General features: G+C 45.3%; 1 protein-coding gene across 1 annotated transcript in view; it reads right to left on the bottom strand.

Annotated features, from left to right (window-relative positions):
- Positions 1–24,599, bottom strand: part of DOCK1 (dedicator of cytokinesis 1) — a 589,023-nt gene that overhangs the window by 469,801 nt on the left and 94,623 nt on the right. Inside the window, exons 10-11 of the mRNA XM_068258876.1 lie at positions 21,506–21,641; positions 10,818–10,890 (exon numbers count right to left, since the gene is read on the bottom strand). Of these exons, the coding sequence (XP_068114977.1) occupies positions 10,818–10,890; positions 21,506–21,641 (209 nt within the window). The remainder of the gene's footprint in view (positions 1–10,817; positions 10,891–21,505; positions 21,642–24,599) is intronic.

The raw sequence follows: 24,599 nt of genomic DNA, 5'->3' as shown, positions 1-24,599 counted from the left end.
AGGTGGAGTTGAGCTGATGACAGCCGGGTGGTCACCAAAACTAGCCGGGTGAAGCACCCGGCTAAAAGAGCCTGGGGAGAACACTGGGCAGATGTGTATGCATCTCCACAACTATATATGTATGGGCTGTGCATTGGAAGGTGTTGAGCATGCCTGGCAGGCGACAGCTGACTGGCATTTGTTGCAACTTCTGGGTCACGTTGTATGGCTACAGGACTGCTGGGAAACCATTCATCTATGCATCTTGGCTGGGAGTGGAGGACACCTAGTGCCCTATCCTTCCACAATTTTTCTGGAAAAATTAAGTGCAATTGTTGGATCCTCTCCTTAACCCTGCATATGTCAGGTTGGACTATTGTTTTTGGGCTGCGCAGCTCTAATTTTTTTTAATCTATGTGCACATAGTATACAATCTGCTATACAGATCTAGCGGGTAGTGATATAGGGTTAGGTGGGCTTGGGGGTGGCGCGGGTTTTTGGGTATCCGCTGATATCATTTATATATATATATATATATATATATATATATATATATATATATATATATATATATATATATATATATATATATATATATATATATATATATTTGTATTCAATCAGGCCACACCCCTTCAGGCCACACCCCTCCCATAGTCTATCTCAAAGGGTTTCTTTTTAAATATTTTGAACATTCAAAAAATGTTCTATTCAGTCCAGAACTGGTGCACTGAAACCTCACATGATATAATTCCTTATATACATTTTTTTTCAATTCAAGAATTACGTTTTTTCCTGACCGATTATAAGTTTTAAAAACTGACAAAATGTATAATATATCTACTTTTGCCAGAATTATTTTAAAACAACAAGTGAAAAGCACTGAAAAATTCTATAAGTTGAGAAATTCATCTACCCTATAGGATTCAATTTTCTGAAAAGTGTATCAGAATTTACCACTGTGGCCCATCCAAAAATAATGGGGGGGCCACATGTGTGGCCACCTATTGTATTGTGTGTGTGACCACCTATTGTATTGTGTGTGTGTGACCACCTATTGTATTGTGCGTGTGACCACCTATTGTATTGTGCGTGTGACCACCTATTGTATTGTGTGTGTGGCCACCTATTGTATTGTGTGTGTGTGACCACCTATTGTATTGTGCGTGTGACCACCTATTGTATTGTGCGTGTGACCACCTATTGTATTGTGCGTGTGACCACCTATTGTATTGTGCGTGTGACCACCTATTGTATTGCGTGTGTGACCACCTATTGTATTGTGTGTGTGTGACCACCTATTGTATTGTGTGTGTGGCCACCTATTGTATTGTGTGTGTGTGACCACCTATTGTATTGTGTGTGTGACCACCTATTGTATTGTGTGTGTGTGGCCACCTATTGTATTGTGTGTGTGTGTGGCCACCTATTGTATTGTGTGTGTGTGACCACCTATTGTATTGTGTGTGTGTGACCACCTATTGTATTGTGTGTGTGTGTGGCCACCTATTGTATTGTGTGTGTGTGTGGCCACCTATTGTATTGTATTGTGTGTGTGGCCACCTATTGTATTGTGTGTGAGACCACCTATTGTATTGTGTGTGTGTGACCACCTATTGTATTGTGTGTGTGTGTGGCCACCTATTGTATTGTGTGTGTGTGTGGCCACCTATTGTATTGTGTGTGTGTGACCACCTATTGTATTGTGCGTGTGACCACCTATTGTATTGTGCGTGTGACCACCTATTGTATTGTGTGTGTGTGACCACCTATTGTATTGTGCGTGTGGCCACCTATTGTATTGTGTGTGTGGTCACCTATTGTATTGTGTGTGTGACCACCTATTGTATTGTGTGTGTGGCCACCTATTGTATTGTGTGTGTGTGGCCACCTATTGTATTGTGTGTGTGTGAGACCACCTATTGTATTGTGTGTGTGTGACCACCTATTGTATTGTGTGTGTGACCACCTATTGTATTGTGTGTGTGACCACCTATTGTATTGTGTGTGTGACCACCTATTGTATTGTGTGTGTGGCCACCTATTGTATTGTGCGTGTGACCACCTATTGTATTGTGTGTGTGTGTGGCCACCTATTGTATTGTGTGTGTGACCACCTATTGTATTGTGTGTGTGTGTGGCCACCTATTGTATTGTGTGTGTGACCACCTATTGTATTGTGTGTGTGTGTGGCCACCTATTGTATTGTGTGTGTGACCACCTATTGTATTGTCTGTTTGACCACCTATTGTATTGTGTGTGTGACCACCTATTGTATCGTGCGTGTGACCACCTATTGTATTGTGTGTGTGGCCACCTATTGTATTGTGTGTGTGGCCACCTATTGTATTGTGTGTGTGGCCACCTATTGTATCGTGTGTGTGACCACCTATTGTATTGTGCGTGTGACCACCTATTGTATTGTGTGTAGATTCTTCCAATTTTGATTGTCCAATTTTACCACTTCCAAGTAGTATACGAGCTTACCTACACCATGGCCATGATTTAATAAAAAGCTTTTTCCCGTTTTCCGCAGTTTTCACCTTATCTATGTTACATTTTTTGCTTTGATGAGGGGAAAGCAGATGAAACGCGTATATATTAACAGTCCCATAGGGAATCATTGCACACACGCTTTTAGGCTCCCTGCACACTGAAAATCCGTTTTCCGATTCCGATTCAGTTTCTGATTCCGATTTTCAATTCCGATTTTCCCTGAATACATTCAACAGAAAAACGGATCAATAAACGCAGCATGCAGTAAAGATTAAAAATCGGAATCGCTTGCAGTGTGCAGGACGCCTAAGGATGCTTTTGAAAATCGCCTGCGCTTACAAATTTGCAAAAACGTCCTAGGTGTGAAGAAGCCCTCAGTGATTATTTTGCTTGTAAACATACTGAAAGGTTATTTTTATCAATTAGGTGATAAACATGTCATGTATGAGAAGTTTTGTGACTAGAGCCCCTTTGTGCTCATAGATCTCTAAATGTATTGGCCCTCATACTACATGGAAGTGATAAAATTATCCAATACAAATTGGAAGCGTGTGTGCACCCGGGAGATGCAGTCGTGATAGGCTGCCTTAGCCGTGTGCTTTCGTTTCAAGGCAAACAAAGGGAGGCGGAGTCTCAGCCTGACGGGCTGACGGTGTGGCACATCAGGAGCGTCACTGAGCGGGCGGGGCAAGTAGGGAGAACAATGCCAGGCAGATCACTCAACGACACGCAGAGGAGGATTAGGTACTGATGTACACACACTAAATTCCTGGGGATGCAGTCATGATAGGCTGCCTTAGCCATGTTTATCTAGCCCAGGCATGGGCAAACTTGGCCCTCCAGCTGTTAAAGAGACTCTGTAACAAATTTTTCAGCCTTAGTTCTTCTATCCTATAAGTTCCTATGCCTGTTCTAATGTGCTCTGGCTTACTGCAGCCTTTCCTAATTGCACTGTCTCTGTAATCAATCTTATCTCCTTTCCTCTATCCTGTCTGTCGGGCTAAGGCTTGAATGTGTGGAATGTGCAGGGCTGCTTGTGATTGGATAGAAGTGATACCCTCTGCAGGCCCCCTGCACACTCTGTATGACTCACACACTCTGTTTATGTGAGCCTATCACAAGCTGGTAAGTTTGTTTGTAAACACTGCCTAAAACTATTAATTACAAGCCAGGATTGCAGCAGAGAGTGGCAGAAACAGCACAGAGGGGCACAGGAGAAAATAAGGAATAGAATGGTATGCTTTTTAGTGAAAGAATATTAGAGTACAGATTCTCTTTAAGGAACTACAAGTCCCACAACGCATTGCAGGAGTCTGACAGCCACAGTCATGACTCATAAAGGCAAATGCATTGTGGAACTTGTAGTTCCGTAACAGCTGGAGGGCTGAGCTTGCCCTTGCCTGATCTAGCCTATGTACACAGCTTTAGTTCCAAAGCAAACAAAGGAAGGCGGAGTCTCAGCCTGACGGGCTGACGGTGTGGCTAATGAGGAGAGTCACTGACGAGGCGGGGCAAAGTAGGGCGTACAATGCCAGGCAGCTCGCTCACTGATGTGCCAAGGGGGATCAGGGGTGGATGTACACACACTAAATTCTTGGGGGACGCAGTCGTGATAGAGTGCCTTAGTCGTGCTTCATCTAGCCTTCCTTCGAGTCTCAGCCTTCTGATCCAGGAAGAAAACCCCTACACAGTACACAGCAAAGCCACAGAGAATGAATAAATGCTTTAATAAATGGGGCACTCTCAGATACGCCAGTTCTCACTCAGATTCCTACATTTGTTCTGAGATCTGGCAGGAAGAAACTGCTCATCCTTGTTATCAAACTCGGGGATGAAAAACAACCTTTCTGCGGTGCTGTACAAACTCGTGTCACAATGCTAAATTATTACAACTGCAAAACAAGCTGTTCCTAGCCATCTATCCTAATTGCATTTTAAAACAGAAAAACGGTGAACAGAAAATTAGCGGCAGTAATTGTTGTGCTGTAACAAGGAACTTTTGGAATGCACCTTAGAGTTTTTATTCAATTGCTTGAAGTGTCTACCTTTAAATATTTGGCTTAAAGTGAACCTGAGATTGCGCCAAAGAAAAAATGTATACATACCTGGGGCTTTCTCCAGCCCCCTTGGGTATGATCTGTCCCTCGCCGTTTTCCTCCGCCTCCTGCAGCTGGGAGCGTTCTGTGCCTGCGCAGCAGTACTGCGTGAAAGGGAGCACACGCGGCCAGATGGCACGTGCCGACTGGCCCTGCCTGGCCGGATTACTGGGAGCCATAGCGGAGGATTCAGGAGGTGGAGGAGGACAGCGAGGGACCGATCAGACCAAAGGGAGCTGGTGGAAGCCCCAGGTATGTATAAAATGTTACCTTTGCTGCCCTCTCTGCATAAAGCATGGTTGACATAAGGGGGAGGGGAAGGCAGTAGAGATGGTCAAGCAGATAATTTTAAGAAATGTTGCAAAGTAAATGCAGATTGAAAAGGAGTTGAGATAACCAATCAAATTACTACCAGTTGCATAGCAACCAGGGATGCAGCGGTTGTGACAACACCAGTTCCTGTAGACTAGAGGGGCCTCACAGCGTCCCTCTATCAACCACCGTATTGGGTCTTCATTGATGCTGTGGTGGAAATGTCCAGCTCTACAGTATGTGTGCTTTAAATATTGATGATCATGAAACTGTTCCCTTCCTCTGGATACACCTCTCTGACACTGCATCTATACTCCCCTGCTTAAACCTCTCTGACTCTGCAGGTGTCCCCTCCCCTGCTTACACCTCTCTGACACTGCAGCTGTCCCCTCCCCTGCTTATACCTCTCTGACACTGCAGCTGTCGTCTCCCCTCCTTACACCTCTCTGACACTGCAGCTCTCCTGTTTACACCTCTCTGACACTGCAGCTATCCCCTCTCCTGCTTACGCCTCTCTGACACTGCAGCTGTCCCCTCCCCTGCTTACACCTCTCTGACACTGCAGCTGTCCCCTCCCCTGTATACAACTCTGACACTGCTGATGTCCCCTCCCCTGCTTACACCTCTCTGACACTGCAGCTGTCCCCTCCCCTGCTTACATCTCTCTGACACTGCAGCTATCCCCTCCCCTGTATACAACTCTCTGACACTGCTGATGTCCCCTCCCCTGCTTACACCTCTCTGACACTGCAGCTATTCCCTCCCCTGCTTACACCTCTGACACAGCAGCTGTCCCTTCCCCCGCATACACCACTGACACTGCAGCAAGCAAATGCCACTTGGAAATGGACCAATTGATTTGCACCAGTTGTTGGTGCACTTGCAAGCTGCATGTGCTTAAAATGAGCATAATATTTGCACCAGCTCAGAAACATTAGCATTTCAATGACAACCCGTACTCTGGCTTTCAGCTCACTTATAGGACAATTATAACATTTTTAAATACATGCATACATTTCTCACAGAGTAATGCACTAGAAATTACACGTCGTCACCTACAATAAATGGTGAAAATCGGACAGATCTGTCAGATTTTGGACTAGTCCATCTCCTCATGTGGGATTCTCAGATATTCCTATATTTACAAAAAAGTGTTTACTGAACAGCAGTGGCTCAGTCCAACTGCCAAAACAGAGTTTGGGCAAATGAGTAGGGAAGCTGGCCACAGCTTTGTATAGATCCTTTGCAGGAAGTGTTTTGGACTTGTCTGGCACCTCATGGGGAATTCTCAGTATTATCTTCATTCTTTACAAAACATGTCAAATCTACCCGCTTTTTACAATAGTGGTGCTTTAACTTTTCACTTGGCTTTATTTTAGATGTCCACAGCTGGAAGGGGATTTCTTTTTTTTTGAAAAGGGACCCAGAACAGAGGTAGAAAATGAAAATCTGAACTTACCTAGAGCTTCCTTCAGGCGCCCGTAGCCTGCAAAGTCCCTCGGCATCCTCTGAGTCCACTCTGTGCTCCGGCAGTTGGAACCATTAGGTGCGCAACTGAGGGTAAATGCAGGGACCATCTGTGCACGCGGCTCAATCACATGCCCATCACCATAAGCGTCCTGCGGGGTTTAGTCTTTTGAAACTGCGCATGGGCAGGACGCTAACAGCGATGGGCGCGTGATCAAGCCAGGTGTGCGGATGGGCTGCCCATGCGCAGTTGAGCACAACTTCGGCTGAGGTTACGCACCTACCGGAGCCGCCAGCGGGACTGAGGAAACCCAGAGGACACCAAGGGAACCCGCAGGTCACAGGGGGCTGGAGGAAGCCCAAGGTAAGTGCAGATTTGCTTTTTATGTCTCTGCTCAGGGTCCCTTTAAGAGAAAAAAAACACACGTAAATATGCAGTCTTCAAAGTGAATATTTCAAAGTTCCCAACTGCATGCATAAACCAGTGTGCATCACTGATCGGAGGACCAGTCACCAGGGCGATTTCCACATATAGATCTCCGTCATAATTTCACTGCAGCGGAGGATAACTGGGTGGACTCTGAGCCGGAGCCTCCGCTCGCCTGATTTCACAGGAAATCTCCAGCGTGCCCACGCAGCGACGGAAATAAAGAGCTCGGCGAGCGCTCGACGCGGCCGCGAGTCATGAAAGGTAAATCCCCGAGCAGCGCAGAGCGTTATTATAAGCAGGGTCAGCGGGGGGCCGAGCAGAGGCGTTCGCTCCTAATTAATGTGGAACAATGGTTTTGCATTGTTTGTTATATAAGGCCATAAAACAGCTGTCTACCTGAATTATTCACACCGTACCGCTGTACTAACTCAAAGCCTCCCCGCACCACGCTACAGCGAGATGTCACTGCGCGTTAGGGCGAGGGACGGGTGAGGGCACTAACACGCCACTGCTGGGTGTGGGAAGCAAAATTAAAGCAAGGTTATCCCATCCCAAGGTTATCCATCTCACATGGGGGAAGTACTACTGCACAGGCACAGAACGCTTCTAGCCATAGGAGAGAGAGACACGGGGCGCGCGCGGACTGCGCCAACTGGCCCCACTGCCCAAAGATAATGGGGCTTCTACGGGACAATCCAGGAGGTGGAAGACGGCTGTGCGTGAGCGATCTGTGTGGAGGGGCTGAAGGAAGCCCCAGGTATATATAAAACGTTTGCCTCCTTTCGGCTCAGGTAAACTTTAAGGGCTTGTTCACACTATGAGCGCTTTTTGTTTTTTAAAAGCGCTGCCGATGTTTACAAGCGCTTTAAAGTGAACCTTAACCTCCTGAGCGATAATCCCGAGCTGAGCTCGGGGTATATCATGCAGGAGGATTTCTCAGGCCCTGGTGAGCCGATTTGCATAGTTTTTTTTGTTACACGCAGCTAGCACTTTGCTAGCTGCATGTAACTTCCGATCGCCGCCGATCCGCCGCTACCCGCCGTGCCGCGCACCCCCCCCCCCTCGCGCAGTCTGGCCAATCAGTGCCAGGCAGCGCTGAGGGGTGGATCGGGACTCCCTCTGACGTCACAACGTCCATGACGCCGGTGACGTCATCCCGCCCCGTTGCCATGGCGACCGGGGAAGCCCAGCAGGAAATGCCATTCTGAACGGGATTTCCTGCTTAATCTGATCGCCAAAGGCGATCGGAGTGGGTGGGGGGATGCCGCTGCGGCTGTCATGTAGCGAGCCCAGGGACACGATTTAAAAAATAAAAAAATTTAAAAAATAGTGCTGCGCCACCTCCTGGGCGATATAATTGTTTCGCCCAGAGGGTTAAGTCAGGGAACAAAAATGAGTTTAACTCACCTGGGGCTTCCCTCAGCCCCCTGCAGCTGATCGGTACCCTCGCAGCCTCGCTCCGATGCTCCTGGACCCGCCGGCGGCTACTTCCGGTTTCGCCGTCACTGGCCGTCAGGCTGGGAACGCGAGTAATTCTTCGTGTTCCCAGCCACAATAGCACCCCGTATGCTGCTATTGCGGCTAGGAAGGCCGCAATAGCAGTATAGGGGGTGCTATTGTGGCTGGGAACGCGAAGAATTACTCGCGTTCCCAGCCTGACGGCCGGTGACGGCGAAACCGGCAGTGGCCGTCGGCGGGTCCAGGAGGATCGGAGCGACTCTACGCGGGCACCGATCAGCTGCAGGGGGCTGAGGGAATCCCCAGGTGAGTTAAACTCATTTTTTCCCCCTGACTTAAGGTTCACTTTAAAAGCACTTGAGCAATGTTTCTCAGTGTGAGTATTGTCACACGAGCGATGAGCTTTCTTTCCAATCGCAAATGTGGCTCCTGCACCATTTCCTGTGCGTTTGCGCTTCAATACAAAGTATAGGGGAATTGCAAAGCGCTATAGAAAAGCGAATTTAAAAATTATTACATTGTAATTATTCAGTTCCAAGTCAAAGAGTTCACTTCCAGATTATCAGCAGGAAGGAAAAAAAAATCCCCAAAGAAAATTGCTTAAAGTACAAACTGCTATGTAAGTGTAGGGAAAAGCGCTCACAAAAGTACTCAGAGTTTGCGCTGGCAATTTTTTATGTGAACTAGGCCTAAGGGCCAGTTGACACTACAAGAGCTTTTCTGAGCGCTTTGCGATTTTAAAAGCTCTTGCTAATGTTATCCTATGTGTGTGTTCACACCGGGGCAATGTGATTTTGTAAAAATCCCGCATAGAATTGCATTAGCAAGAGCTTTTCAAAAATACATTAGCGCTTAAAAAGCTCTTGTAGTGTGAAGCAGCCCTAAGTGAGCAACTGTGGTTAACCCCAATGCATCACTCCTGATTATGCAAATTATCTCTTAATGCCCCTGAAGCCAGGATTACATCCAGAACCGCTGGTGTATAGACAGCCTATTGCCTATAGCTTATACATTTTACAAAGCCACACCAACCCCACATGCAGACAGCCCGTTTCAGACTTTTGTTTCTCATCAGTGCATGACAGGGATTGATATGGCTCTATGGGATAGGGGCGTGGACCAGAACAACAGAATACCCAAGCAGCTCAGGGTGACCCAAAATCACTAGGAAAGTATAGAGGACTAAGAGAGACCGAAAAGCCCTCCTACTAAAAAGCAACACTCAGGGTAATGTGCCGTCTTAAAACAGAAGGTATTTGTATAAAAAAAAAAATAAAAACCCCGGGGGATACTTGCCTCAGGAGAGGGAAGCCTCTGGGTCCTAATGAGGATCCCCCTTCCTCCTCAGCCCCTCGGTTCCAGCGCTGGATCCCCCAAAAGCAATAGCACCTTCAATATTTACCTTCCCCAGCTCCAGCGCAGTAAAGTCACCTGTGCAGTAGTGCTGACCCAATTAGGCTCGGCAATTTCCATCTGAGCCCAATCGGAAAGCCAGGCATGTTCGGGGGATTCCATCACCAAGGCTCAGGAGGATGGAGGATGCCTCATTAGGATGCAAATGCCTCCGCCTTTCCCCCCTCCAAAGTAAGTATTCCTGGGGGAGGGGGAAGAGGTTCTTAAAGTGAACCTCCGGACTAAAAATCTACTCAGCAGAATTGAAAAGGCTTAGTGTTTCTTTAACAGTTTCACAGCATCAGAACTTTGTTTTTCTTACCCAAGCCTCATTTTTAGCTGCATTTTTACCTAAGCTCCACCCATCAAAGAATAAAAGCCCGGGCTTTTTTCCCTGATGCTTTGCAGAGCATGATGGAATTTCCTATGTGGTTATTCGTTGCCTAGCAACTGGGAGAGGTGCTCAGGACACAGGACAGGTGGAACTGTCTCATGCTCCCTGTCACCTCCTTTCAACCAAAAAGATGGCTGCCATCATGAAATCAAACATTTGCCTGTTCTTTTAAAACAGGACGGGTAAGAGATTATATTACCTATCTATTTTAATTAACATAACTAATGTAACTTAATGGCAGTATGTTTGTTTAGGCTGGAGTTCCTCTTTAAAGACTGTAACAGTACAGTTACCGGTAACTGTAGTTACTTATATTGCATCACAACTGAATATGCAAATTATCTTTTATGAGAAATTGGAGACCTGACACTACATTATTGTTATTCATTCAAAAGGCCATTTGCAGGGTCTGTTGTACTCTGGGGGCTGCAGGTTGTTTACAGACAGCGCTTTGGTTACAGGATATTATAACCCAAGAGAGGCACTAAGAAACTTGCTGTAATGCCCCAGCTACCTCACCCAATGGGGCTTCATAAACTACAGTGTCCCTGGAAGCAATTAGAATAAAGCTATTACTCTGCCAGTGATTGGCGACACTTCCTCCACATCTCTGAGAAGTGTACCTGTCACCAGAAGTCGCATTCCATGCTGGATTTCTTTTAACGAATGCACTTTACAGATGGAAGCCAAGCTGCGGAGAATCCCATTATGGCTCTACCGGCGGGGGGAGAAGCCGACAATTTGAATGGCAGTTTCTGGATTATAATTATGTGTTTTGTATAATTGTACTTACGGCTGAAAAGGTATAAAATGCTGCTTGTCCTCGTCGTCAACTTTTCCGGTAATTATGTCAGTCACATCCATTACTGGAAGGAGAAAACCAGAGAATTAATACCGTGCTACGTGCAGATGAGCGCTCCTAATGGATGGAATATTGTAATGAAGGGCATTGATGGAATATGCATCAAATGTTAATATCAACATTTCTGCCTTCATCTACATCTGTTGCATAATTCTCTGTTAGCACAGTAATGTTCTTCCAAAGTCACACCAGGCTAAACCCAACCTCAGCCGACCGAAAACGCCCAGATTTAAAGGGCCGGTATTCTGAAAAATGGCAAAACTTAAAATACAGACCTATAAAATGTACATTTCGCCCAGAGTAAAAATGAGAAGGGACTAATCCCAAATTGCCTCGAATCCCAATTTTTTTTTTTTAATCTTTTGAAACTCGCATCCTGTACATAAGAATTGCATGATCCGTGTAAGAATAGTATAATATTCTAATGGTGCCCATATACTGTACAATAAAAACTTTACATTTTTCCGTTTATTCGACCAAAATGGTCAATTCCAAAAAAGGCAAAATATTTTTTTTTCAATCAAGAAAAATGCACGATTATCCCGGTTTGGAACAAATCGTTATATTCGATGAAACGGAATAATCAAACAAAATTATCTAATGAAAAAAAAAAATGAAAAAAATTGTACCATGTGCAGCCTTTCTCAACCTTTTTACCCTGAAGGAACTCTGCAAATACTTTTTGGATCTCAAGGAACCCCAGCAAGTAATTTGGGGATCTCAAGGAACCCCTGGCATGGTCTTTAAAAGCTGGTGGTGCGGTTTATGCCACTACCCCCTATTACAGTGCCATCATTACAATGGCCTCAACTCACTAAGCTTCTCTCCTGTCTTTAAGAACGTTTCTCTAGTTATCACCATGGTGACGAGGCATGTAGTACTCAGGAAACATTTTACCTCAGGCAAACCTAAAGTAAACTCTTCTGTCTTTAATGCTGGGAATACACGTTTCGTTTTTGCCTTCGTTTTAGCCTTTGATTCGTTCGGTAAACGAATCGAGTGTTGAAAACGTATGTGAAAATAGTCATAATCTCATTATAGTTTCGATTAATAGACCCCAAAAACGAACGACTAGTGATCGAACATGTTTGATATTATCTCTCTTTATCCATCTAATCGAACCATTGGTAGGCTTGATGGCTGTTCAGATCGATTATATATTCGTTTATGCCGTCCGTCCCTGTACTACGTTTCGTTTCTTTGCAGCCTTCGATCATTGGAAAAACGAAACCATCAGAATCGAAAAAAAAAACGAAACCGTGGGTGGTGATATTAACCATACGATCGATTATTTCGGGATCGAAAAGGACAAAAGGCACAATCGAAACGAAGGTTTAAACGAAGGCAAAAACGAAACGTGTATTCCCAGCATAAGTTAACTTTCCAATCCTTAAAATCACTCCAGAGTTAAAGACAGGCTGTTTATTAACGGTGTGTGAAAATAACTACAGAGGAGGTAACTTAACTTCAGAGGAGGTCAATTAACTACAGAAGAGGTAACTTAAGGAATGAAGAGATAAGATAACTCTCTCGCTGTGTGGTGGCAAGTTTTCTCTTGTCTTATTATCTCCAGCATGATCTTAGTGAATTGAGGCCAATGTCTCCTTACTCTTGTCCTTTTTATTAATGTGATCGTTATTATTCTGACCCCCAATTTAGTGCTTCTTTTTACAGTACCCCCTATTATAGTGTGCTCTCTATCATACTTCCCTCAACCCCCACCATGGGGAAAAAATGCCAGGGAACCCCTGCAGAGTACTCAAGAAACCCTGGTTGAGAAAGCCTGATGTACGGGCACCATAAGTCTAACTACTATTCTTACATGGATCACACAATTCTTACGTACAGGATTTGCTACATTTGAAAGAAAACGGAGAATCTTGTCGGATTTGGATTCAAGAAAATGTGGGATTTTTCCATCTCTTCGTTATTCCTGTGCTGCTGTTGCTTACATCAAGGAATAAACGTAAAAGATAACGAATTGTATGTGTAGTATGGATGATAAATAGAGCATTAGTAGTATAGAAAAAAAGTCATTTTTTTAGCTTTATTTTTAGGATTGCATAACACTGTCTCAGTTGTCGTTTAGAACCCACACTCTGCCTTTTAAGCTGAAAAGAAGCATAAGTAATGACGCTTTGAACTTTCCTGCAGTAAAATCTCATTATCTGCCTTCTCCCTAGCAGATAACAGGTATTTACTTTTCAGAAAACCAGACTGAATTCCACAAGCTGTTTCACAATCTCTGTTCCAAAGATGACAATTCAGATAATTTCTTAGTAGGGCTAGTACTGTATGTGTTTATGTTATTCTCATTAGGTCACTTCAGGCCTGCTTTAAAACCAGACCTAAACACAGAACTTCCTCTCTGCTCTAAAAGATAAGCAACAGTATAGTAACCTTTAAAGGGAAGCATTTCATTCTTACGGCTTACAGAACTCCTACAATAAATATACAGTGTCCACTTCCAGGTTTAATAGAAGCACAGAAAGAGTTAACTTCCTGTGTTTACATATTAGCAGAGAACTTTGCACACACCTGGCACAGAGCTGACAGCTCAAATTATACTTGTGATTTCTTGTTGAGAATGGAGAATTATATAGGTTTTTCTCTGTAAACAAGCATAGAAGGGATTTATCTGTGTTTTCACATCTCCTGTGCAAGAGTTTAAGTAAGGATCAATAAGTGAGTAACAACAAATAAGTACATTGCATTGTGCTCTTGCCCCTCCAGTCTTCTCCTGGGTCCCCCTGGCCATCTCTGAAGTATTCGCATATGTAGAAAGGACCTTATTGATGAAAAAATACGGGCTAAAGCTTATCAATGCAAAAATATCAAACTTTATTGACACAGACATAAAAAGAGTAAAACGTTCTCTATTAGAGGTTCCTTGTGGATATATCCAATACAAAATATACAGTACAGACATCGGCTTAATCGTAGAATTAGTGCAAATTTTGAAAAAGGCAACGACACGCTCGTTTCGGGCACAGAGGGCCCTTCATCAGGCCAAGTTGCAAAGAGCACTGTCTACAAAAGAAACACATGAATAGATGTATATTAATAACAATAAAATGCATAAAAAAATATATCCAGCACCTCATAGAGAAATGACCCAAAAGTGAAAATAATGACGCCGTGTGGGCACCAGGTCTCATATCGACAGACCTCCACACTTGTCAATGAAAAAGGAAAAGGTGTCAATATCAGACAAAGCAACATGGAAGGAAAAAAAGGCATATCATCATAGCCTTAGGGACTAGTAAATATGCTTAAGAATGTCAATTAGTGACAAACCCAAAGGTCTATAAATATCGACCTTGTCACTAAAGAAACACAAAGAAAAAGGAAGGAAATAAGAAATAAAAAGTGAAAAAGACATTTCCGCATACCTGCCAGTACTGTGGACAATGCACATTTAAGGACACCAAGGAAGCAAAAACATCTGAGCCAACCAGATGTAGATTACACCTTCAATAAATATGACAGCAATAAGTACATATGGTCAGAGATAGGCAACCGTCTCTGACCATATGTACTTATTGCTGTTCCTTTTTCTTTGTGTTATACATCTATTCATGTGTTTCTTTTGTAGACAGTGCTCTTTGCAACTTGGCCTGATGAAGGGCCCTCTGTGCCCGAAACGAGCGTGTCGTTGCCTTTTTCAAAATTTGCACTAATTCTACGATTAAGCCGATGTCTGTACTGTATATTTTGTATTGGATATATCCACAAGGAACCTCTAATAGAGAACGTTTTACTCTTTTTATGTCTGTGTCAATAAAGTTTTTGATATTTTTGCATTGATAAGCTTTAGCCCGTATTTGTTCATCAATAAGGTCCTTTCTACATATGCGAAGCTTCAATAGGGGAAAGTGGATTACCCCAAAAAAGGATCATAAGGTTTTTTTCTTTTTCCCTTTGTGTAAAAAGACTTTACTCCCAACTATATATGAAACTCCATCTCTGAAGTATTGCCATCTTCTGCGCATTGCCTGTATCACCGGGAGCAGTACGCACAGCTCCCAGTGACTTGTGTGACCGCAGCAGGGGTGTACGCCTGCATATGCATAGAAGACACCAACCCTCCGGGGGTCGCGATATTTCAGAGGCGGCTAGCGGGACCCAGGAGAAGACCAGAGCTGCAGCGAGGGATACACTTGACCTTTAGAGGCTGGAAGAAGCCCCATGTAAGTAAAGATAGGTTTAGCAATACAGTTCAGATATGCATTGAAGGGAACTAAGCACCCTTTTTCTTTCCCTGGAAGGTCTCCTGGCTTGTAATGGCTATAGGAGCTGCCATGTTCCCTCCTCCCTTTCTCTCCTTCCTTATTTACAGAAGTCAGAGATGCTATCTTCACACCTTCCCTCTAGATAAGCTCTTTCAAGCAGTTGTCAAAATTACCCCCCTTCCCTGCTCTCTGTTGATGATAAGGTTTTACTTCTACTTCTTTGAATGAGCGCAATAAAGACAAAAGACAAAAACAAACACTTATATAGCGCTTTTCTCCTGGCGGACTCAAAGCGCCAGAGCTGCAGCCAATAGGACGCGCTCTATAGGCAGTAGCAGTGTTAGGGAAACTTGCCTAAGGTCTCCTACTGAATAGGTGCTGGCTTACTGAACAGGCAGAGCCGAGATTCGAACTCTGGTCCCCTGTGTCAGAGGCAGAGCCCTTAACCATTACACTATCCAGCTGCAATAAAATAATGACTTTAAGTCCTTAGCTGCCTGAAGTCTCTGTGGACAGGACAGACAGAGCAGGACTGCTGAAGTAGGCTAATTAGGCCTGTGCTAAACTTTTTTTTTTTTTTTTTTCTTTTAAAGGGAAGCTTGACTCCCCCCCCCCCCCCCCCCAAAAAAAAAAGTTTAACTAACCTGTGGCATCTACCAGCCCCCTGCAGCCACCCTGTGCCCTCGCAGTCACTCATGGCTCCTCCGGTCCCCCGCCGCCAGCTAGTTTCATTTTTGCCGACTCGGAGTCAGGGGGGCCGCCACAAGTACCTTTGCCTGCGCTCTCGCTGGTGCAGGAAGCTATCGTGGACATTAACACGTACATTTTTATGCGTTGCATGTGCACTGCGTAAAAATTTACAAAATGTATGAGTTAATGTCCGCGGTAGCGGGAATGCATGCAAAGGTACTTGTGGCGGCCCGCTGACTCCCAGTCGGCAAAAACGAAACTAGCTGGCGGTGGGGGACCGGAGGAGCCATGAGTGACTGCGAGGGCACACGATGGCTGCAGGGGGCTGGTAGATGCCCCATGTAAGTGAAACTTTTCTTTTTTAATTTTTGTATTTATTTATTTAGAGTTAAGGTTCCCTGTAAATAACGAGACACTGTTGGCATGCAATTTTAATGTGCTATTGAGATGCCCTGATTGCTAAAAATAGTGCTCGGTTCACGTTAAGGGCAATCTGGTGAGATGCCAGACAGTGTTTGCCCTGTAACCGGTAAGCTTCCAGCAAGGTGAAACACAGTCTAATAACCTTTTAGAATTGTTTTTTTTCTTTTTTAACCACTTCAGGACTCAGCCTTTACCCCCCTTTAAGGACCAGCGCTGATTTAGAAGATCTGTGCTGGGTGGGCTCTACAGCCCCCAGCACAGATCAAACAACAGGCAGAGCGACCAGATCGCCCCCCTTTTATCCCCACTAGGGGGATGATGTGCTGGGGGGATCTGATCGCTCCTGCCTGCGTGTGGCTGGCGGGGGGGGGGGGGCACCTCAAAGCCCCCTCCACCGCAGGATTCCCCCTCTCCCTCTCCTCCCTCCCTTCCCCGGAGATCCGAGGCTGCACAGGAACGGATCTGTCCTGTGCAGCCTCTAACAGGCTCCTGCCTGTCATGTGACAGCGATCCCCGGCCGCTGATTGCCCAGGGATCGCTGATCTAGTACAACGCTGCTACTGTTAGCAGCGTTGTAAAAATGTAAACAAAGCGGATTATTTCCGCTTGTGTTTACATTTAGCCTGCGAGCCGCGATCGGCGGCCCGCAGGCTATTCACTGAGTCCCCCGCCGTGAATTGACAGGAAGCTGCTTCCTGATTAATTAGCATGCAGCCGGCGACGCAGATGTGCGTCGCTGGTCCTGCAGCTACCACTTTGCCGACGCACGTTATGAGTGCGCGGTCGGCAAGTGGTTAAGATTTATTTGTCCCTAAAAACTCTAATACAGTGTTTAATCTGTTGCAGCAGCAGGAGTCACTCTGACTGCAGTTCCACTTTAAGTTAATATTCATTAGATTTACATTTGTAAACCACCACAGGCTGACCTGCCCTTTATATGGCTGCTCCTTTAAACAACAAGCAATATAAAATAAGCTATTATTCCTAGTGACAAACAGAACAAAAGTAAAACACTCAGGCGGGCAGGAGTTGTGTCCACATTGCTCCAGCGAGCCATCATCTTCACAATAGTGAATTATTTCAGGGTTTGTACGGTAAATAGCGAGTGTCGCAGCCTCTACCTTCCCATTACTAATAAAAGAGAAATGTGAATTTAATTAACCCGTAATCACAGATAATTCACTGTTTCTGCTACTAAACAGCAATCACAAGTCTGAACAGAGCAGCAGAGAGGCCGAGGTCTCAGAGTGAAAATTAGATCTGACGTCAAACTCTACTCTGCTTAAATAATGCAACAGCTTAATACAGCCAGCGTAGAACAGATCTCTGAAGCGTGCTGTTCGCGCTGATGTCCTCGCAGAAATAGCCGCCTGGATGAGCCGAGGAATATTTTGGGAAATTCGGCAAGGGGTGAGATTTGGTTTCCTAAACAGAGTGTTTCTCGAGCGGCGGCATGTGCGGCCCCAGGGGGCGATCCCGACATGGTCAGCAACTACTTCTTCCTGGCAAATGAGGGCACCGCTTGCACTGCTGTAATTAAAAATGCATGCGACTTTAACGTGTGCTCTTTTTTTGCCAACTTGAAACCTATTTTACTCCCCGCAGTGTTACTGTTAAAGGGGACCTGAAAATCAGAAATTCCTCTGCTCTAAAAGATGGGCAACCACAGACGACTATGCTTTGACTTATTGAGACGGATGCGACCCCTGAGAGTTTAGAAGGGCGGTTTTAGTCCCCCACCTCTTAGGGAGATCTGCTCCATTCTAATTATGTCTAATCTCAAAACAACAGTCAATTACTCATTTATCTATGGAAGTATCATAAAATTCTGCTTACTATAAAAAATATATCTAGAAACAGGATTATCAACCATATGTTGCGCAAATACTTATGTGTTAAAGAGGAACTCCAGTGAAAATGATATAATAAAAAAGTGCTTCATTTTTACAATAATTATGTATAAATGATTTAGTCAGTGTTTGCCCATTGTAAAATCTTTTAAATCCCTGATTTACATTCTGACATTTATCACATGGTGACATTTTTACTGCTGGCAGGTGATGTAGCTGCTGCTTGCTTTTTTGTCAGTTGAAAACGGCTGTGAACAGCTTTTTCCCACAATGCAACAAGGTTCACAGACAGGAATGAGTACCACGGTCCTCAGAGTTTCTTTTGGGAGGGGTTTCACCACAATATTAGCCATACAGCGCCCACTGAGGATCAGTTTGTGAAAAGGAATAGATTTCTCATGTAAAAGGGGGTATCAGCTACTGATTGGGATAAAGTTCAATTCTTGGTCTGAGTTTCTCTTTAAAGAGAATCTGTATTGTTAAAATCGCACAAAAGTAAACATACCAGTGCGTTAGGGGACATCTCCTATTACCCTCTGTCACAATTTCGCCGCTCCTCGCCGCATTAAAAGTGGTTAAAAACAGTTTTAAAAAGTTTGTTTATAAACAAACAAAATGGCCACCAAAACAGGAAGTAGGTTGTTGTACAGTATGTCCACACATAGAAAATACATCCATACATAAGCAGGCTGTATACACCCTTCCTTTTGAATTTCAAGAGATCATTTGTGTGTTTCTTCCCCCTGCATCTCTCCTGCACTGAAGTTTCAGGCTGCTCTTTTCTTCCTGCAAACAGCTTTGCCCTTGTCTGTAATTCCTCACTATGTGAAAGCCCAGCCAGCTCAGAGGACGATTTATCCAGCTTGTAAAAGATAAGAGAGAAGAGAGAAGCTGCTCTAATCTTAATAACACACAGGCAGTGTGCATAGAGGGGCCTGGAAGGGGGAGTTCATAGCAGAACCACAACACTGAAGAACTTGGCAGCCTTCCAGACACAGGCCTGACAAGTCTGACAAGAGAGAGATAAGTTGATTTATTACAGAGATGGTGATAGTACAAAGTGCTGCAGTAAGCCAGAACACATTACAATAGCTTTTGGAACTTGTAGGATGATAAAAAACAGGATGCAATTTTTGTTACGGAGTCTCTTTAAGTGCACCAATTTGATTATTACTACATGTATGACATATAAACAAGTGTTATTATCACTATGAGTACGGTTTGATCTGGAAAACTGTTCTCAATGGCCGTTATAAAAGCTATGGTATTGTTACCAATGTGAACATTTTTTATAGACAAATGTATACAACTGCCTATTTGGCTGTACTGTTTATTTGCTTTTTCAAAAATCCCAATAAAAACTATTTAAACATAAAAGATAAGCAACCGCACGATAAAGAAAAATAGCATAGTAACAAAGAATTTCTACAGCTGATACAAATCCAGCAATAAATCTGCAGTGTGTCTTCTTTCTGCTTTACAGGAAGCAGACGCAGGGTTAACATCCAGTGTTTACAAATGAGCTGCTCTGCCGACGCTGATACAGCTGAGAGATCAAGTTACAACTTGTGATTAGACACAGGTGAGGGGGAATTCGACAGGCTAAACTCTCTAAATACATACAGGGAGGATTTCTCTTGGTTTTCCTTCTGTCCTGTGCAAGAGTTCAGGTCCACTTTAATGAGAATGTTTCAAAGAAAACGACACCGATACAAAACAGTATTTAAAAGCATGAAAATTAACAGAAGCACCAAGGAGATAATTTTCACCTTCTGTTCAAAATAACTTTTCAGAAATTGAAAAAAAGTACCAAATAGTAGGTGAAAAGTACTGTCAAAATTATTCTGAGTATTTCCTTTGCTTGCTGGTGGCTTAAAAGGCATTATTTTTTTTTTTTATAAGATGTGAAAAAATTACCTAGGAGAAAACTTAGGGTGCATACACAGCAAACTACTGATGTGGTCCGATGGGGATCAGAACCTGATCCCCTTGGCGACATCGCTGGGCTTTGCTACACAGCTGACATGCGTCTGTACAGCTGACGATGAGCTGTATTGCAAAACGGGGGGAAGAGGAACCATGGAGCAGCGCATGTGTGATGACATGCAGCTGGCAGGGGAGCAGCGCAAACAATGAAGACGCCCGTCGCTGGGGGGGGGGGGGGGGGGGGTTCGATCTGCTTAGGCCAGTGATAGGCAAACTTAGCTCTCCAGCTGTTAAAGGATACCCGAACTGAAATGTGACATAATGAGATAGACATGTGTGATTACAGTGATTACAGTGTGACCCTCACTGATAAGAAATTCCAACTATAAAACACTTTCCTAGCAGAAAATGGCTTCTGAGAGCAAGAAAGAGGTAAAAAAGGGGAATTTCTTATCAGTGGGGGACACACTGTAGTCACTTCCTGTCTGAGTCAGGACTGAGTCAGCCACTTACATACCTGATATTTAACTCTTTCAGGCAGAGAAAGAAAAACCGGAACACAGCATAGTTATTTGTGTGCTAGGCACTGTACATACACATGTCTATCATTATGTCACATTTCAGTTCGGGTATCCTTTAAGGAACTACAAGTCCCACAATGCATTTACCTTTATGAATCATGACTGCATTGTGGGACTTTCAGTTCCTTAACAGCTGGAGAGCCATGTATGCTATCACTGTGCTGAGCGAATCACTTGCGCCATGGAGGCTGCCATATTTATTTCCTTTTATACAATACCAGTTGCCTTGCTGTCCTGTTCATCCTCTGCCTCTGATACTTTTAGCCATAGCCCCTGAACAAGCATGCAGCAGATCAGGTGTTTCTGACATTAATGTCAGATCTGACAAGATTAGCTGCATGCTAGTTTCTGGTGTTATCCACACACTCCTGCCGCTAAATAGATCAGCAGGACAGCCAGACCTGTTTAACAGGAAATTAATATGGCAGCCTCCATAGGGCTGGATTCACAAAGCGGTGTTAACTGTTAGCACGCCTGTGAAAACCCCCTTAGCACGTCTAAACAAGCTTTTCGCGCATAAAACTTTACGCGCGCAAAACTTTACGCGCGTACTGCACAGAGCACAGGGAGCTCCACGCGAAGTGCCCATTAAAGCGTAAAACTTTGCACGCACAAAGTTAGCGCGCGATCTGATTGAGAAATCCTGTGCTAACCTACTTAGCACCCTGGTTAGCGCGTCTAAAGACTTTAGACGTGCTAAGTAGGTTAGCACCGCTTTGTGAATCAAGCCCATAGTCTACTCACTTCAGTTATCCTTTAAGTGAGAAAAATATGTGATTGGTTACAGAGTAACGAGAAGGTTTTTTTCCCCACCAGCAAACTACAAGTCCCGACGCTCACATGGTTGTAGCTCAGTGTCATTGCTGCAATCCCGCGGCAGTAGCAGTGAGTAAAATTAGTGAGAAGGAGTTAGTTACCTGCCACTCCGAAGGGCCTCCTCAGGCCTGACGTTAGTTTCCTGGTATTGTTGTCTCGTAATTCCATGCGTCCAACTCTTACAATCTGACACACGAAGCTGATCTTGTCTCTTTTCAGGTCTTTACTGCCGAGATCCTGCAAACAATACACAACCATGTGAGAGTACAAAACGGGACAAACATAAGATCTATTCTCCATCACTTCTTCTAACCGCTTCCATCTCGCTTATTAGAATTTTAATAAATGGACTTGAAAATATTCACTGATCAGCTGAAAGCATTTTTCAGATCTTTGGGATTGCGTTTTAACAGCTCCAAAGACCGTTCTCTTTTGATTGAGCAGTTTCTTTAAAGACAATCTGTAAGAGAAAAAAAAAAAAAAGAATAAACCCTCTGGGGAGTACTAACCTCGGGAGGGGGGAGGCCTCTAGATCAGGGGTTTCAAACACAAATACAAAGCGGGCCAAAATTGAGTTCTGGGACAAAATCGTGGGCCAACCTCAAAGTGTAGTGGCCACCTCTCTCCTTTATAAAGTTCTCCAGTGTCTTATAGCCCCCTCCATCCCCTATACCGTTTCCTGGTGCCCCCCCCCCATTTGGTTTCCTGGTGTCTAGTGCCCCCCTCCATCCCCTATACAGTTCCCTGGTGCCCCTCTCCATCCCCTATACAGTTTCCTGGTGTCTAGTGCCCCCCTCCATCCCCTATACAGTTTCCTGGTGCCCCCCCCCCCCATTTGGTTTCCTGGTGTCTAGTGCCCCCCTCCATCCCCTATACAGTTCCCTGGTGCCCCTCTCCATCCCCTATACAGTTTCCTGGTGTCTAGTGCCCCTCTCCATCCCCTATACAGTTTCCTGGTGCCCCCTCCCCCCCCATTTGGTTTCCTGGTGTCTAGTGCCCCCCTCCATCCCCTATACAGTTTCCTGGTGCCCCCTCCCCCCCATTTGGTTTCCTGGTGTCTAGTGCCCCCCTCCATCCCCTATACAGTTCCCTGGTGCCCCCCTCCATCCCCTATACAGTTTCCTGGTGTCTAGTGCCCCCCTCCATCCCCTATACAGTTTCCTGGTGCCCCCCTCCATCCCCTATACAGTTTCCTGGTGTCTAGTGCCCCCTCTCCATCCACTATACAGTTTCCTGTTGTCTATGCCCCCCCCCCATTCGGTTTCCTGGTGTCTAGTGGCCCCCACCCTCATCTATACAGTTCCCTGGTGTTTAGTGACCCCCCCCCCCCCCCCTATACAATCCCCTGATTTTTAGTGGTCCTCCCTCTCCAATACAGTTTCCTGGTCTCTAGTGGCTCCCTTCCCTCCCCTATATACTTCCCTGGTGTCTAGTACCCCCTTACCTCTCCTATACAGTTCCCTGCTACCTTGTGCTTTCCCCCTCCCCATATGGTCTCCCTGGTGATCTAGGGTTTATCCTCCAATATAGCTTCTTTGGTGGTCCTAAGTGAGCCAAACTTAATGCAAGGTGAGGAAAACACCCGAGGGCCAATTCTAATGCCCCCCAAGGGCCAGATCTGGCCAACGGGCCGAAGTTTGGCATGAATGCTTTAGATCCTAATGGAGGTTTCCCCCGTCCTCTATCCCGCCTCTCCAGCGCTGGAAGCCTCCGAAAGTAGCTCCTGCAATATTTACCTTCCCCAGCTTCCGCGCAGCAGCGGCTTCTTGAACGGCTTAGACTGAAATAGCCGAGCCTGATCAGGTCCGCTCTACTGCACAGGTGCAAGTCACCATTCCACCTGAGCTGATTGGATTACCTATGCACTGGTTCACGCATAGGTAAATATTTCCGTGTTCGGGGGCCTTTACGTGCTGGATGGCCGAGGACAGTGGAAGCCTCACTAGGATCCAGAACCTGCCCCGCCCCCCTCTTTTCTCACTGATTTTGTTTAAAGTGTACCTGTGAGATTATAACAGTGATAATCGATCTTTACCCCACCCATCCAACGTTGGGACCCTCCAAGCTTATTAAACAAGGGCTTCCCTTATTTGGTCGGACGGTCGTGCTCCCACTCATATATGAGTGTGGCTGCACTGCGCAAGGACAGTCCGCCTGTATGCAGTAGTACGGAGCTGCTTGTGCACGTATTATTCCTCCATGCACAAGCATCTCTGTGCAGCTGCGCAGGTGTGGGCTGTCCTTGCGCCTGTACAGTGAGGCTGCGCTCGGATGCGTGGCAGCAAAGAACATGATGATCCAGGCGCGCAGCACTGGGGTGTAGGAGGAGCTTCTCATTAGTCTGGTCGCATTGTACGTTCCTTGCTCTACTTGCCTGTTTTATATGGCTTTGGTCACCACTTTGGGTTCTCCATCGGTGCTGCCATGCTACTTGGCCCCACTATGGAGCACAATCGCCCCGTATATATAGATCTAATGCTGGGCATACACGGGTCGACCTTCTCTTATCAATTGAGCCGCTGATGGCTCGATTGATAATATCCGACAGGTCCGATCACCGCGCGGATCGATTCCCCGCTCGATCCCCACGGGCGGACAATAGCAGGGAATCGAGCGGAAGATAAGGAACCGCCCGCGGGACGAGCAGGAATCGATCCGGGCGGCCGCAGGGACGAGCGGGGACGTGGCGGGAGTCTATCGGATCGCTCCGTGTATGCCCAGCATAAGTCCCGGAAGAGATCGGCTCCTATTGGATTGCAAGAAACCAAAGAGAATCCTGCCTCACAATACAGTTGTGGAAAAAGGAGAATCCTTCCTGTTGCTAGGAAGGATTCTCATTTTTTTATTTTTATTTTTTTGGCAATCCAACGGGAGCCTGCCTCTACCGGGACTCGGATCAATACACTGGCTGAGTGACCCCTGCAGTAGAGGTGAGCAATGGTGGCAGCAGCGGCAAAGGACCAGAATAGCGTCAGCAATGGCGGAACTAACGTACAACAATGAGTAGTAGGAACAAGTCGACAGGCAAGACAGGGCACAGCGTACCCACTCAGGGTAGGATGTGAGCTCACCATTGTGCACCTGGTGATATTAAAGCAAAACAGAATGGAAAAATCAAAATAAACATACACAGGTCATACTTCCCTCCCGTGTGCTCATCAAACTTTCCTCTCTCCTGCGTCCTGTTTGTCCTCT

This window comes from Hyperolius riggenbachi, chromosome 10, assembly GCF_040937935.1.
Source record: "Hyperolius riggenbachi isolate aHypRig1 chromosome 10, aHypRig1.pri, whole genome shotgun sequence".
Lineage (NCBI taxonomy): Eukaryota > Metazoa > Chordata > Amphibia > Anura > Hyperoliidae > Hyperolius > Hyperolius riggenbachi.
This window is presented reverse-complemented; position numbering and strand designations above follow the sequence as displayed.